At 39.5% G+C, this 17,070-nt stretch overlaps 1 protein-coding gene across 8 annotated transcripts in view; it reads right to left on the bottom strand.

Moving 5' to 3' along the window:
* znf276 (zinc finger protein 276) overlaps positions 1 to 16,492 on the bottom strand; it is a 32,029-nt gene extending 15,537 nt beyond the window's left edge. For 5 of the 8 annotated variants that reach the window (XR_012049341.1, XR_012049342.1, XM_072912338.1 and 2 more), the window contains exons 1-6: positions 16,358 to 16,489; positions 8,895 to 9,120; positions 6,705 to 7,020; positions 5,356 to 5,402; positions 4,921 to 5,277; positions 2,356 to 2,437 (exon numbers count right to left, since the gene is read on the bottom strand). Coding sequence is in view for 6 of the 8 variants with exons in the window: in XM_072912338.1 (XP_072768439.1) it covers positions 2,356 to 2,437; positions 4,921 to 5,277; positions 5,356 to 5,402; positions 6,705 to 7,020; positions 8,895 to 9,120; positions 16,358 to 16,384 (1,055 nt within the window). In the remaining 2 variants the exon portion in view is untranslated. Of the gene's footprint in view, positions 1 to 2,355; positions 2,438 to 4,920; positions 5,278 to 5,355; positions 5,403 to 6,704; positions 7,021 to 8,894; positions 9,121 to 16,357 lie in introns of all 8 variants that reach the window. The other 3 variants (XM_061927590.2, XM_072912339.1, XM_072912340.1) reach the window with 3 other exon arrangements.
* Between the last annotated feature and the right edge of the window lie 578 nt (positions 16,493 to 17,070).

Below are 17,070 nucleotides of genomic sequence, written 5' to 3'. Positions count from 1 at the left end.
AATTTAAGGCTTTTTAATACCACTTAAAATAAATAAACAATCCGGATGGTTCTTTTCCTCTTTGTGCCGGAGGAAACAACATCCACAGTTTCCAAAAACAATTTGAAATGTGGACTCGTCAGACCACATAACACTTTTACACTTTGCATAAGCAAAGCCGGCTGCGTTTCTGGGTGTTGTTGATTAATGGCTTTCACTTTGCATAGTAGAGTTTTAACTTGCACTTGCAGATGTAGCGACGAACTGTAGTTACTGACAGTGGTTTTCTGAAGTGTTCCTGAGCCCATTTGGTGATATCCTTTACACACTGATGTCGGTTTTCTGCCTAAGGGATCCAAGGTCATGGGCATTCAATGTTACGTGGAGTGATTTCTCCAAATTCTCTGAACCCTGTGATGATATTACAGACCTTAAATGGTGAAATCCCTAAATTCCGTGCAATAGCTCGTTGAGAAATGTTGTTCTTAAACTGTTCGACAATTTGCTCACACATTTGTTGACAAAGTGGTGACCCTCGCCCCATCCTTGTTTGTGAATGACTGGAAGCTGCTTTTATACCCAATCATGGCACCCACCTGTTCCCAATTAGCCTGTTCACCTGTGGGATGTTCCAAATTAGTGTTTTATGAGCATTCTTAAACTTTCTCAGTCTTTTTTACCACTTGTGCCAGCTTTTTTCCAACATGTTGCAGGCATCAAATTCCAAATGTCCTAATATTTGCAAAAGATAACAAAGTTTTCCAGTTTGAACATTAAGTATCTTGTCTTTGCAGTCTATTCAATTGAATATAGGTTGAAAAGTATTTGCAAATCATTGTATTCTGTTTTTATTTACGATTTACACAACTTGTCAACTTCACTGGTTTTGAGGTTGGTAGTTAAAAAGTTTACCTCAACTGTTACCTTCTAGCAAATTACAATTGGCTCACAAGACTGTTGAATGTGAGTGTTTATTTCTATTTTCATTGGTTTTATACAGCAGAAGTTGCTTAGACGGTCATGCCAAAGACTTTTGACACCGTTAACCACTGCCTGCAATTATTCTACAACTTGTGATTAGCTAAAAGCATGTGTGATTTCACCACGTTGATGCCCATTTAGCAAAGTTTGGAGGTCTTTTTGCACAAACACTGGAACGCCTCTCTGGGTTTACAATCGACTGGTTTAACCAGCGTTCACTAATGGTAATGAAGAAGATCATGTAAACTTCCCACAAACTAAAATATATTATAAAGACAATTTACATCAAAGACAAAACAAAAACATTTTTATTTTATTATACTTTTATTTTTTTTATTCTATTTTCTTTTGTTATCCCTTGCATTTGTCATGCTTCTTTTTGTGGCAGGGTGTCCTTTGGGACATTCCTTGCCTTTGTATTGCACTGTGTGTGTAAATATGAAATCTTGATTGGGGCACGCCTTTAAAATTGGCATCACTCTCTCTCTCTGGTCTCTTGGCCTGTGGCATGCTCGCGGCAGGTGGGCTTTTGACGAGGACAGCCACTGTCCGGCGGTGGTTCTGTGAGAAGTGCGAGAGGCAAGGAGGTAAAGTGTGCTTTCTTACCTGCCAGATGGAATCACTCTTTTGAAGGTCCGCTTTCTTGGTCCCTGTGCAGTGCAGCTGATGTAGTGGTAAGGTGAAACAGCGGTGCTCATCACCAATTAAGCCCGCACGGTGCAGCTGACTTGGTCAGCGTGGTGGTGCAGCTGCCACGTTGGGTGTGTGCCTGGTGAAGCGCGACTTGTGGTTTAAGCTGACTCGCTTGTCTGACTGGTCCTTTATATCGTGTATCTTGACATGGCCTAAAAATATTGAGATATTAATAAAAGGCCATATCGCCCAGCCCTAATACATCATATTTTCTCTTTTTTCTATCTCCCCTGTCAGGGCTCACCACAGCAAATCGCATGAACGGTTTTGGCTTACTTTCTACGCCGGATGCCCTCCCTGACGCAATCAGGGCAGGGAATTGAAATTGAACCCATGTCCTCATCTCTGCACGGGCAACACTTAACTTGCACAGTGGGCTGAAGCAGGCTTTTTGGGGTTGTTTTAACATCCTATTCACACTACAGGATGACAATGTATTCTTTTTGATTTATTCTCTTCTATTTATATTAACCTGTGCTATTTATAACCTACTCTATAGCCCATTCTATTCATATTATGTCGTTACTGTTGTTCTTGTAGTGCTTGTTGGGCGAAATCTGGGACCTCTGGTATTACATTTTGTGCCATCTCATGTGTCTTATGTGGCAATAAAGTTCCTTGAGTACTTAAATAATTAAAGGCCCAAAAAATATGAGACATTCAGGCCCACGGTGAGTGTATATAGTGAAAACAGTGACACACCTGTCAGAAAGATCACTTTCAACCATCCTGTCTTCATGCTGTTTCAGAGCGGCACAGATCGTCTCTTTTGGGTCTGTGGAGTCTAAAAGAGACACAATCCATGAGAAAGTCACACAGAAGCTACACAAAAACAACCTGGTCAATGACACAGGCAATAAGTAGTCATAAATACAGCGGGGAAAATAAGTATTTGATCCCCTGAGAGCAGTCCAGATATTGTATGGTAGTTTTATTGTAACAGAAACAGAATGGACAATGCAATACTGCAAATAAATAACATAAAATGTTAAATTAATGTGTACTATATTAAGTGAAGTAAGTATTTGATCCTCGAACCAGCAAGCATTGTGAACCAACAGACTAGCAGCCTCATTTTATAAAAGTTTGTGTGGTTTCCAAAGTAAACATTACGTAAGCACAAACCTCAGAAAGCAAGTACGCCAAAAAATTCTGATTTAAAAAAGCATGCTGAGCACACTTGAATGCATTCTTCTCATCATAAATCACACATACAGTCAATTGTGTGCTGAAGAGTTCCTCCCATATACACCATGCTAATTAGCTCATGCATATGGTCATGATTTGTGTCAAACTTGTTCTTATTGAGGGCCACATCGCAATTATGGCTTCCCTCAAAGGGCTGCATGTAACGGTGAATATATATGAATATAAATGTATAATAGCCTCTTTACACAATTTGCATAGGAAACTATTTTTGATACTATAATTTTTACGAACGCACTGATGGATTAGATAATATTAAAGTGAACAATATATGCAATTGGATGTAGAACATTTTTCTGTCAAAATTGAAAGAATACTAAATGCACTTAGTCAGAAAGGTCTATTATTTACAGCCTTTTTTGCAGGCCACATAAAATGATGTGGCAGGCCAGATTTGGCTCCCCAGCCTTAGGTTTGACACCTGTGATTATGCTAAAAGACAGAGAAGACGGCAATATATTCAGATTGATTTGGTGCTTATACTTAATACTTCAATGATTCACCACATTAGAACTGCATGTACAGCATAACTCCATTAATACGTCTCTATATTTTCATATTTAGACTCCAACAAATGTATAACACATCCACAATTATAGGAAAGTGTGTGAATATAAAGGTTTAATGTATTTTATAGTGCAAGTGTCTTTTCATGGGAGTATGAGCTTTATTTTGTCAGGACACTATCTCGCGTAAAATTTGCATACGCACATGTTGACGCCACTTTTTTGTGCACAGCAATCCAACACGAGGAAGACCAAATAGCTGTCGTCTAAGGACCATAGTCGACCTGCACAAGACTGGCTTGAAACTGACAAAAACGTGCCTTGTTGATGGTCTTGTAGTCTATTTCAGTACATGACTTATGTTCATGTTTAAAAAGTTGTACTTGACATGTCGAAGTGTTTTTTTTTTACTTATTCATGCTTTCATTTCTACGACAGTCGTGAACACTCAGAGACAGGAACTTCATGCCAACCCTTGACTAATCACAATAGATTAGGAGGCTGCCAAATGGAGCGTGTTGGCCATAAAGCAAATAACGCAGATTTGGAGTACTTTTAGTGTGGCATTGCTATGCAATACCAGTTTAAAAGCCTCTAGAACACGGGTGTCAAACTTGTTTTTATTGAAGGCCACTTCACAGTCAAAGGGGCCGTTGTAACAGCGAATAATTTATGAATTGGCCTCTGGATTTCATTATTAATTATATAAATTGTTTTAAGTAGACTGTCGATTTTACAGTAAAAACTGTATTTACATTTACAACATTTTACTGTGTGGTTTTTTTTTTTTGACATTTTACGGTAAATGGAAAAACAGTACCACTGTTTTGTTTTTTTTGTTTTGGGGGGCAGCTTAGTTGCCAGAATTCTTGTGTTGAATTTACATAGGTTTTTACAACATTATATTGTTAATGGAAAAATAGTACAAGTTATTTTTTTATTCTGGCAACTTAGCTGCCAGCTTTTCTACCATAAAAATAAATGTACCGTCTTTCCATTTACAGTAACACAGCGTTAAAAACAACCGTAGATTTTACAGTCAAACACTGGCATTTCAATCAACAGAATTTTAACGCAAAAAACAGTATTTTTTTTCAATTTACAGTAATATGCTGTAAAGAACATGGGAAAATGTATTGTCATTTTCATTAATTTGATGGGTAGTTTGCTGTAAAGTTAAGTATTTTTATTTAGACAAAAACATGTTTGGAAAGTATGATAATATACTGTAATATTTGTTGCAATATTGGATACTATTGAAGTTTAAAATGTAGGCAATATCAAGCAGTACATATATTTTTTCTGTCAAAATGAAAAAAATAAATTACATTTAGTGAGAAAATATTAAGTACTTTATTGACACATCATTTCCAGGTGTTTGCGGGCCAGACCTTGAGTTTGACACCTGTGCTCTAGAATGAGCAGGGTAAGACGACTTTAAAGTGGTGTACAAATCAAACCTTATCATTGTCATGAGGTACAATCGTATCACATTTGTTTCATTGATGTATTTGTCATATTTGATAGCAGAAGATGAGCTAAAGAGGATTACAACCTTCAGTGTTGCTGCTCCAGTCTGCTAATGCCGAGCCACAAGTCTGCTGCGTGACGGAGAGTAGACTCTGTCCAACCATGCTGTCGACCGCGATCCCCACCGAGCTCCTTTCTTGCCGCTCATCAATGCTTCCGCGCTGGAGCATGTGGCCAGACTTGACAGAAGAGGTGCTGTGTGTGTCCAGAGTGTAGCTGTGCCCGTCAACACAACGCCACACGGCCTTGACAAAGCCCCAGCACCTGCCTTCCAGCACCTCCTTCAGGTCAGGGCAGGACCTGCATGCCTCTGCGTGGTGGTGAGCCCACGACACCAGCTTGTGCAGGCACTTGGGGTCTGAAGAAAAGGATGGTAATGCTGCTGAGAAAGGAGAAGATATTGGAACACACTCACGTACATGTTTGCTTCAAAGAAAAAGGCAAGGAATGCTTCTCTTACATGTCGACTCATGGCTCACTGAAAGTTTTGAAAACATCGGATGATGCCTGAAATAAAAACAGAAGAGGACAAGATTTGGAAATTAACATTAGCTATAAACTCTCTGTACAGCACATCAGTTCCATTCATTGTTGTGGAACTATGTTGAATTGCATCTTCCCTATTCAAATAAAATTATATTCTAATACCACCGATCAACTGCAATTTATACCGACGACAGCAAAGTGTCCAAAGTGCGACCAGGAAGTAATTTTCATTCTGCAGCTCGTTGTTCATTGTGTTCTGAAAATATTATTAATTGATTATTAATGATATGCGATTAGACAACAACCGAGCTACACAACGGCTAAGCACACAATAGCACACAAGCTAGACATAGGTAATAAATCGCTCGCTAGTGTTACCATATCTGAGTTATTGTGTAGAAATATAGAGAAACAACTACAAATGTGCGCTTCATTCACTAACGGTGTTACAAAAAAGATCAATTAGAATAATACATAATGTTGGATGTATAAAACATACAAACCCTCTATTTATTAAATCACAAATATTGAAATTCAACGACTTGGTGCATTTGCAAACAGCTAAAATGATGTACAAAGCAAACTATAACCTGCTACCCAAGAATGTACAACAATTCTTCTCAACAAAAGAGGAGAAATTAATCCTTAGAGGAAAATCTAATTTAAAACATTTGCATGCTCGTACAACACTTAAAACCTTTAGCATATCAGTATGTGGAATTAAATTATGGAATGGATTAACCAAATAAATCCAACAAAGCACCAATATGATTCAGTTTAAGAGACTATTCAAACTACAAGTGTTCACAAAGTACACAGAACAATAATTATGATAAACGACTTGTCCAGGGTGTACCCCGCCTTCCGCCCGATTGTAGCTGAGATAGGCTCCAGCGCCCCCCGCGACCCCAAAGGGAATAAGCGGTAGAAATGGATGGATCTTGAACCCCTTTTTTTTCTTTTGAGATAAAGATTATTTATGTATTTAGTATTCGTTTACTTACTATGGTATATTATTTATTTATTCACTGTTCTGTTACAGAGAAAAAGGGGATGGGATAAAATTACTATGGTATGAAAGGGGTAGGATTAAATAAGCTCAGCTTCTGGCTACTCCTTTTCGAATGTGCTGTAATGAAACAACTGGAAATATGTGATGCATTACATTGTATCGTATGCATGTTCGAAATAAACTGAACTGAACTGAACCTTTATTTCTTATGGAAATATTAGCTTGGGTATTTAACTGACATTTAGGAGGAAGTGCAAATGAAATCTGGGGTGCTGTATATTTACTATTTTGAGAGCAAATACTGGTCTTACCTGCTTTTAGGGTTGTCTTTGCCAACAGGCAGCACATTAACCATCTGTAGAAAGTGCAGCAGGATGCTGTTGCATTTGTAGAACTTGCTGTGACATTTCTTACAAACAAATGCAGATAATCGGGGATCAGGGTCCAACTGCACGCCAACCAGTCGTTGGAAGTCAGTGTGGAACAAAGCGGGCGACTGGGCTGCAGCATACTCTTTGTCCTTAACGACATCCAGAGAATCCTGAGGCCATTTGCTGAAAGCATGTCGCAAACTCCGTGCAGAAAACTTTCCGTGGCAAAGCCTACAGACGGCAGCGGACAGTCGACCTGTTGGGATAAAGCACAAAACCAATCATATTAAGATGGAAATTCATCTTGTTATGTGAAACATTTGCTATTTAATACCAGAGGTGGGTATAAACTGCATGTACTCATTTACTCCAGTAACTTGTTGGATATATTGTACTTGTCAGAGTAGTTTTAATACAACATATCCATCCATCTTCTTCCGCTTATCCGAGGTTGGGTCGCGGGGGCAGCAGCCTAAGCAGGGAAGCCCAGAATTTCCTCTCCCCAGCCACTTCGTCCAGCTCTTCCCGGGGGATCCCGAGGCGTTCCCAGGTCAGCCGGAAGACATAGTCTTCCCAACGTGTCCTGGGTCTTCCCCGTGGCCTCCTACCGGTCGGACGTGCCCGAAACACCTCCCTATGGAGGCGTTCGGGTGGCATCCTGACCAGAGGCCCGAACCACCTCATCTGGCTCCTCTCGATGTGGAGGAGCTGCGGCTTTAGTTTGAGCTCCTCCCGGATGACAGAGCTTCTCACCCTATCTCTAAGGGAGAGCCCCGCCACCCGGCGGAGGAAACTCATTTCGGCCGCTTGTACCCGTGATCTTGTCCTTTCGGTCATACCCCAAAGCTCATGACCATAGGTGAGGATGGGAACGTAGATCGACCGGTAAATTGAGAGCTTTGCCTTCCGGCTCAGCTCCTTCTTCACCACAACGGATCGATACAGCGTCCGCATTACTGAAGACGCCGCACCGATCCGCCTGTCGATCTCACGATGCACTCTTCCCTCACTCGTGAACAAGACTCCGAGGTACTTGAACTCCTCCACTTGGGGCAAGATCCTCCTCCCCAACCCGGAGATGGCACTCCACCCTTTTCCGGGCGAGAACCATGGACTCGGACTTGGAGGTGCTGATTCCCATCCCAGTCGCTTCACACTCTGCTGCGAACCGATCCAGTGAGATATGTTTTACTTAAAAAATATTTAAAAATCCTACTTTTACGAATTCCTTTCTGACCGCTACATTAATTGTTTTTTATATCATATTTATTTATATTCTATTGATTACTGTTAGCAATTAATTTTGCTCGTTAGAGCCTTATGTCACGTGACTCTGTTTTACCAATCAAACTCAGCTTGGCAGTCACATGACCACAGTCAAACTGCAGTGTAAAAAGTGAAACGTCAGAACTCTCCGATGTTTACTTATGAACTAAGAAAAATAATATTTCTATCATTCGCTGTCAATTGTGTCAGTAGAAATGTTTACTTTTCAGTCTACAAGAATTCCACTTCCAACTAAAGAAAACATGTTGACAGTAAGTTCAAGATGTTTTTATGTTTTAGCTGTGCATATAACATTAGCAAGTGATTTTAAAATGTGCCTCTTTCTCACACACGTGCAAAATACCAACTGAGATAAAAGTTTAGGTACCAAAAATTACCTACTAAATACATGAGAAGCTAGTCACAAATTTCACTGAAAACGTATTTACTCGAGTAATTATTTTATGACGTTTACTTGTCATATTACGCTAAAGCAGGGGTCCCCAAACTACGGCCAGTGAGCCACATCCAGCCCGCCAGCGCCCAATAACTAGTTTGCGGGAATTCCCAAATTACATTTTTTTTTAAATAAATAAATAAATATTTATATGTATATATACACACACACGTGTACATATATGTGTGTGTGTGTGTGTGTGTGTGTATATATACATATACATACACAAAAAGTTTTGGGGACCCCACCCATATTCTGTCTAAAACTAGTGGTACTCTTTTTTTCTTTTTTTTTTTTTTTGAGTAAAATGTTTTGCTACTTCACCCACCTCTGATAGAAAGTCTCCAATTTAAAATATTGGGAGAAATCAATAAATATTCATTAAACAAAATAACTGAGCTACTCACTGGAGGTGTTGGACTTGATTTCTGTCTGCTTGTGCTGGTTGGTTGAAGTGTAGTTAGCATCTGTAGTAACACGTTGTAGAGCAGGTGTTGCTGCATGGACGTTCTTCTGAGCTCTTCGGTTTCCACGTGCCCTCTTCTCAGCTTCACATGGCCTTGAGCCTCGACGTTTCCTCTTCATTTTATTCCACAATGAAGTCTGACAGCAGCTGGTTTGGATGATGGATTCCTGCAGCCAATGTTGGCAAAAAGATGTGCAAAATGATTTTAGTTCAATAACTGGTTTACTGTATTATAATTACAGTGGGGGGAACTAATATTTGATTCCCTACTGTAATTGTAAGTTTACCAGCTAACAAAGGTAAAGATCAACGTATCCACTGTCCATTTTTTACTTTATTTATGGTGAATATTATTGTCAATTTAACAATTTCAACACACTATTTACACCTGGTTTTCTTCTGGTGTTTAACATGGTTTGCCTAGTCCTAATACTTGAAAATGATACTTAAGACACTAACAAATGCAGTTTATTATTGTAATGGAGGTGATTGTTATTAACTTAGGGGAGCATCCCCACACTGTGTATGGAGACACATAATTAGCTGCTCGCACTTGTCAGCAAGACAGTATCGACATTAAATGGCATTAATCGTCAATGGCCAATCATGTACTTGATCAGTGGACGATCGAACGACACAGCCCTTGTAGAAACAATTCATAAGTGGGGTTTATAGGTATTTTACAGCTTTTACACTAACAAATGTTTTGGGGGTGTATTTATATATTTTGTCTCACAAATAAGTAAATGTGTAATAATTCATAAATAATAATAAAACATACCGAATACAAATGACGGAAGTGCAAGATGACATAAGATGGTGCCCAGTTACACCTCGAGGGGTGTACCAAAGTATATACTTTAAAAATAATAATAATAATATTAATACATTTTATTTGTAAAAAGCACTTCACATTGAGCAAACAACCTCAAAGTGCTACAGTGTATTAAAAAAATAATAATAATAATAAAAAGATAATAAAAATAAAAACTAGAACAGCCTAATAGCTAGAACTAGTATGCATATATCTATAAAAAGGCTTTTTTAAAAAGAAGGGTTTTTAAGCCTTTTTTAAAAGCATCCACAGTCTGTGGTGCCCTCAGGTGGTCAGGGAGAGCGTTCTACAGACTGGGAGCAGCGGAGCAGAAAGCCCAGTCTCCCATAGTTCGTAGCTTTGTCCTCGGAGGTTGGAGGAGGTTAGCCTGTCCGGAGCGGAGGTGTCGTGTGGAGGATTTGGGGGTGAGTAGTTCTTTGAGGTAGAGGGAGGCATTTCCATGGAGGCACTGGTGGGTTTGTAGGGAGACTTTGTATTCGATCCTAAGTGGAACAAGAAGCTAGTGAAGGGATTTGAGAATTGGTGTGATATGGTCGTATTTCCGCATTCTCATCAGGATCCTAGCAGCACTATTGTGTATGTATTGCAGCTCCTGGATGGTCTTGCTGGGGATCCCGACAAGAAGTGCGTTGCAGTAGTCTAGCCTGTAGGAGACAAAGGCGTGGACGTGCCTCTCGGCATCAGAGAGAGTGAGTGAGGGGCGAAATTTAGCAATGTTCCTGAGGAGGTAGAAGGAGGTCTTGCATAGTTGTTTTATTTGAGCCCCAAAGGTCAGGTGAGGCTGACCTTTTATTGGTGATACCAGGTACCGATTCACGTAAAAGCAGTACCATATTTCGACACTTTGTTACACATGACGTTAAGTCCGGTTGTAGACTGAAGCACTTGATGGACTACCTCTAGGTAAAGGTAACATTTTCCATGCCAAAAAAGCAAGCTCAGCTGATAGAAATCACTCAAAAGTAAGTCTCCACTGATCAAAATGTGCTAGCTCGATGCTAATTCACACTTAACGTGCCATAATGTGCTAGCTCGATGCTAATTCACACTTAACGTGCTAGTGATTTGCATTAGTCATAGTGATTTCAACACCTCCGAATTTCGTCACAAAAACTACGAGTAAGATGCACGTTACAATCAAACAGCTGGTGTGTAATAAGTGACAACACTGACATTATAAACAGTATATATATTCATATTTGTAGGACTTAAAAGTAACAGTGTATTGGGAAAAACATGTAGGGACAAGCGGTAGAAAATGGACGTTGCCTCTTTATTGAAGCTAGTGTCTGACTGATAACACCAAAAGACTAACAAAGTTTGCGAGTAAATAGATATGGTCAAAATGTTATCAATCTTACTGAGACTCCCGAGCTATTTTGAGAGATAAAGAGCAAGCCAGTCACATGATCCGTGACGTAAAGGTGGGAACCACAGATCCTTTCCCCACCAACAACAATGCTAATCATGCAGACTTTGTGAGAGCCAACAACGATTACTTTGGGAAAAAATATGATTCAAAACCTTTATATTTTATAGCCTGTATATAAGGAAGATTAGCTACAAATTTTAGAAGCTGTGTGCTAAACAGATCCAGCTTCAGTGAAACACTAAGCATCATGTAGCAGTATTGCTAAGTGCTAAACAAGAAAAACAAACTACAAACATAATAAAACAATCGCTTACTGTACAATGTCTGCTCTCACTGTGACAAGGACTAACAGGATGTTCATAACTTCCTGTTTGGATTAAGAATGAACCATAATCTGCAGACATTGTCTTCGGTTGTCGTATAAATTGAATGTCACAGATGAACAACTTCTAGATTTATGGCTAAATCCTCCTATTATCCAGTAGGGAGGCATAATGTATAACCTAGAATAACTTTGACGAGCCGAGACATGACGCAGCAGCAGCAGGACACCGTCTGGCTCACAGTACAGCAGCATAAGCTATAGTTAGCTCTCTGTTATCACTGCCCCGCTAAAAAATAGTTGGTCTGCGTTAGCGCTTATAATAACAATATTGCGAATATTTGGTTAATATCTCGGTCACGATATGTAAATACAGTATTGTTAGCGGGTTTTGGATGGTTATTTAGACGGTTTTGTGGGCGGACGAGAGAGCCCCCATTGACTAAAGGAAAAAAATAAAAACATATGTCTTCATGTCTTATATAGGGATTGTTAATGATAGAACATAACTTTCTAATGCTTGCATATTTCCAGTATAACTGGTCTGCTGATATGGTCAGAGTGCACAAGCGTTCCCACCGTGACGTCAATCTATGGAAATTGCCAAAGACATTCAGAGCGGAATATTCAAAATGGCCTTCTGAAATTGTGGCATTTTGTGATGTTTAGACAGTATTTTCTCATACTTTGCGAATTCTAAATACAATCGGATATGGTTTAATGGATACAATTAAACACAATCTTAAATATAAAGTCAACTTGTTTTTCCATTCTACTGGTACTTCAACAGAAGACAGAAGTGGCACACTTAGCTTAATGGCAAAGACTACTCCCTGACTATGGCAACACACTATAGTCTATACCAGGGGTCAGCAACCCAAAATGCTGAAAGAGCCATATAAAAATACAAAAAACAAATCTGTGTGGAGCCGCAACAAATTAAAAGCCGTATATACCGGTAAGTCTTATAATGAAGGCAAGACATGATGTAAGTGTCTATATTAGCTATAATAGCCTACTATCAAAATGACTATGTGTCGCAGGCTGAAGCAAATCTTTGTTCACAGAAATGTTGAAATGTAATATTTACTTTACACATTTTTCCAACAATAGAAACCATTAGGAAATCAGAGGTTACTCAGAAGGTGAGATAACTCCTGGAAATTACTGGCTTAGAATGGCCAAAGGTATAGATGTGTGTGTTAAAGGAAATGGCAGGCTGTCTTCATTTATTACAATCTTTGTCAAGCTAGGTAATGTTTGCTGTGGTCTGGAACAACAAGGCACTCAAACAACTATCTGAAATGCAGCCACTATTACATACAGATAATGTGTCATTAAACATGCAAAACTAAATTATATTCAAAGAGGATAAAAGTAAAGGATATTAAATGAGCTCAAATATACCTACAAATAAGACATAATGATGCAATATGTACATACAGCTAGCCTAAATAGCATGTTAGCATTGATTAGCTTGCAGTCATGTACTGAACAAATATGCCTGATTAGCACTCCAACAAGTCAATAACATCAACAAAAGCACACATTTGTGCATTCAAGCACAGAATTAAACTTTTGGTGGACAAAATGAGACAAAGAAGGAGTGGAAGATTTTACATGTAAACAAACTGTTGCTCACAGTCCACACTATGGTGAGTTCAAGAACCGACGAAATTAGTAGGACAAAACCAAATACTCTCATCATTGAAGCATACACACATATTAAACAGTGGGCTTTCTAACAATTGGGAAGGTTTGTGTCATGTTTGTCCTCAAACAAAAAACGTACTAAAACAAACAAATTATTTTCCCCCCAACTTTTTCCATTTTCAATCCTTTTTTTAAAAAATACCACTAAAGCGGCACGAAAGAGCCGCGGGTTGCTGACCCCCAGTCTATACACTAGAGATGCGCGGATAGGCAATTTATTTCATCCGCAACCGCGTCAGAAAGTCGTCAACCATCCGCCATCCACCCGATGTAACGTTTGATCAGAACTGCACCCGCCCGCCATCCGCCCGTTGTTATATATCTAATATTAATAAAAAAAAAAAAAAAGGGTGAAAACTACGCGAATTGCAGACAAGATTTTTCGATCGGACACGGAGGAATTAGCGATGTAAAAGACCACGTTGGGACAAAAAAACACAAGTCTAATGCCGTTGCTAGCGATACAAGTGGAAAACTTTCAACGTTTTTCGTCGCCCAAACAGATTCTTTGGATGTGATAAATGCCGAAGTTTTATTTACGGAGGCAATAATTGAGCATGGACTTCCAATCGCACTGGCTGATCACATGGGACAGTTAATAATGTAATGCAACCTTTAAAAATCATTACGCGGTGATCGCGATCCCAAAAATAAACTTTTCTTGCATGATAATGTCCAGAAAAATTCGCTTTATTACTATAGAGTCCTTTTAACGAATTAGTTTGATGGTTTATCACAAACCTTAAATGAAAGAAGTCCTTTGTTCTCCTGCACCATGGCCTTGCTTCGTGTTTGGTGCGCAATCCTGTCGGCTGTATTTCACAGCACGACATACTGTTAAAAGTGTTTATACTATTTATGCTTTCAAGTCCAAGTTGAAGAAATCTTGTTAAATGTTGACAGCATAACTACCAAAATACAGAAGTATGTCCTTAATATTTTTGCAGTGCTATTTCTGTTGAAAACTTCAAATGATTACATTAGAGATGTGATGTGCCACTTTTCAAGTGTCTGATGGCTTAAATTAATTTTCATTAATTTTTCATATTTTGAATTCTTTTGAAAGGCTTACAAAAAAACTACATTTGAATTGTAATTCCATGCTATTGACAGGACTATTAATTTTAATGAAGTTAGCTTACCATGTTTACAGTATGATAATTGTGATAGAAATGTGAATTTTAGGCACAGAATATTTTTTACAATTGAACAAGGCAGTAGATTATACAAGCTTGGACAGAAAGTTAATAATGACACCAATTTTTTTTTAATGGAATTGTTTAGTACTGTTTTACCATTTGTTTACTGTAAAAAGTGTTTATACTGTTTATACTTTCAATTAACAAATTGAAGTCTTGTGAAAGGTTGACAGGATAACTGGCATTAACTGTCAAAATAATTTCAAACTATTGAAGTTAGCTTACAGAATAAACATGTCAATCAACCCATATGATTTTTGCTGTAATATTTTTGTTTTGAAAAGTCACTGTGACTGATAGAAAAGTGATGGTTTTAGCAACATTTTAACCTGTCTGAATGCTAATAATCATTTTGCGTCGGGGGGCGAAGCCCTGAACCCTCCACCAGGACTTTGTCCTGGACCTACCGGGGCCTGCGGCCCTTGGACCCTGGCTACTAGGTTTTTCTGATTTAAAAGTTGGCAGGTATGGTGAGGTTATAAAGCTTTTGCCTGTTAAAGAAAGGAGACTGATCCAATGCAGCACAGACTTGCGCGTGCCACGCTGTCACGACCCAGACGCACACCAGTGCGCAATCATATGGGAGCCGCGCTGAGCGCACCTCCAAGCGCGTCTCGCTGCCGGCGACGGCCAGGTATGGGCCCACGCTCCAGCGCCATCCATTTTCAGGGCTAGTTGATTCGGCAGGTGGGTTGTTACACACTCCTTAGCGGGTTCCGACTTCCATGGCCACCGTCCTGCTCTCTATATCAACCAGGGTGAGCCCCACCCCTTTCGTGAGCGCACTGCGCGCGGAGTGACCCCTGTTACGCGCCCCCGGCAACAGGGGTGGCGGGCAGGTAAGCTGCTTACCTGCTGCGCGTGACGCCGGCCGCGGCGAAAGCGGACGAGGCGGGGTGTCGGTGCGGTGGGCGCGGTAGTGACCCTGCACGTGCGTCGGGCCCTTCTCGCGGATCGCCTCAGCTACGGCTCCCGGTGGGGCCCTCTCGGGGGAAGGGGCCTCGGTCCCGGACCCCGGCGAGGCGTCCCTTCTCCGCTCCGTAAAAGTGTCCATCTCTTTTCTTTTTTTTTCTTCTGTTGTGGCATATGCAGCAGGTGCCTGCTCGTTTTTCGTATGTGGGTAACAACATTTAACTATGTATATATATATCCGAATTGGTTTAACTGCCACCCGCAAAAAAAAACAAAAAAAAAACAAAAAAAATATCTAATTAATCCGCCCGACCCGACCCGCGCGCGGATAAAATCTTTTTTTTTTTTATTTCATCCGCCCGATCCGCGGATAATCCGCGGAATCCGCGGTTGTGTCCGCAAACCGCGCATCTCTACTATACACTATTGCCATCTAAGGTATTGGAATTTTAACTTCATTAATAGTCTTGCAAATGATTGAAGTGTGAGACAATATAATATAGATATAATAACTGGACCTCACTGTTATCATTGTCAGATCTTTGTGGCGAGTACATATACATTTTATACAACATTTAATAAGTGTGTGACAAACATATGTTAGGGTAATGCAAATGTTTTCCCATACACAATACACAGTAATGTAATGAATCTGAGGTCGCATAGTTAATTGTAGTTTATCCAAGTGGTTTTATCGGGTTAGGCACAGTTTCGTGTTAAAAACTAAAAATATAATATTGCTGCATAATTGTGATATTTCTTATTGGAATAAACGAGTGCTTGTGATGCTGCGTTGCTGAGCGACTTGATTATGCTGTACCAAAAATGTATTAGTAGTTAGCGGTAACATTGTACGCTGACAATAATCCATTATTGACATTTGTAAATCATAAAATGTCTTCTTCATCGCGCTGCATACAAACAGTCACCCACCCAAACAGGCTAGCAGCATTAGCTGGTGATTAGCCGAATCATACTGCTATGACTGCCAAGTTGGAGGTGAAAATGCATTACTAAACATTGACGTATTATTGTTTGAAAGAAAGTCTACCTTGGTCAATCCCAGCGCTAGAAACATTTAATGTGTTCCATGACAGCTGACTTCCTCCGCTGGATAAAAACAATCAATGTCGGAAGTATTTTGGTCTTACGTTCCTCAGCGCCTTCTTCTTCTTCTCCTTCTTCCTCTTCCATGTATTCTGATGGGTTGCAGCCATAACTTAGAAGGTGCATACCGCCACCTACTGTACGGGAGTGTGGAGCATGTGCTCGTTGTGTATTCTCCTCTATACTTTATTATTAATAATTATACATTCTAGCTATACACATACACACACCCCATAAAATATAGAATATCCATATATACACATATATGTACTATGTAAATAAAATGAAAAAAAATGTACACACATTATCTATCTACAAAAATGAGTTGGGAAATTGTGTTAGATGTAAATATAAACGGAATACAATGATTTGCAAAGAATTTTCAACCCATATTCAGTTGAATATGCTACAGAAACAACATATTTTATGTTCAAACTGATAAACACTTTTTTTTTTTGCAAATAATCATTAACTTTAGAATTTGATGCCAGCAACACGTGACAAAGAAGTTGGGAAAGGTGGCAATAAATACTGATAAAGTTGAGGAATGATCATCAAACACTTATTTGGAACATCCCACAGGTGAACAGGCAAATTGGGAACAGGTGGGAACCATGATTGGGTATAAAAGTAGATGACATGAAATGCTCAGTCCTT

Source organism: Nerophis lumbriciformis, linkage group LG35 (genome assembly GCF_033978685.3).
Source record: "Nerophis lumbriciformis linkage group LG35, RoL_Nlum_v2.1, whole genome shotgun sequence".
Lineage (NCBI taxonomy): Eukaryota > Metazoa > Chordata > Actinopteri > Syngnathiformes > Syngnathidae > Nerophis > Nerophis lumbriciformis.
This window is presented reverse-complemented; position numbering and strand designations above follow the sequence as displayed.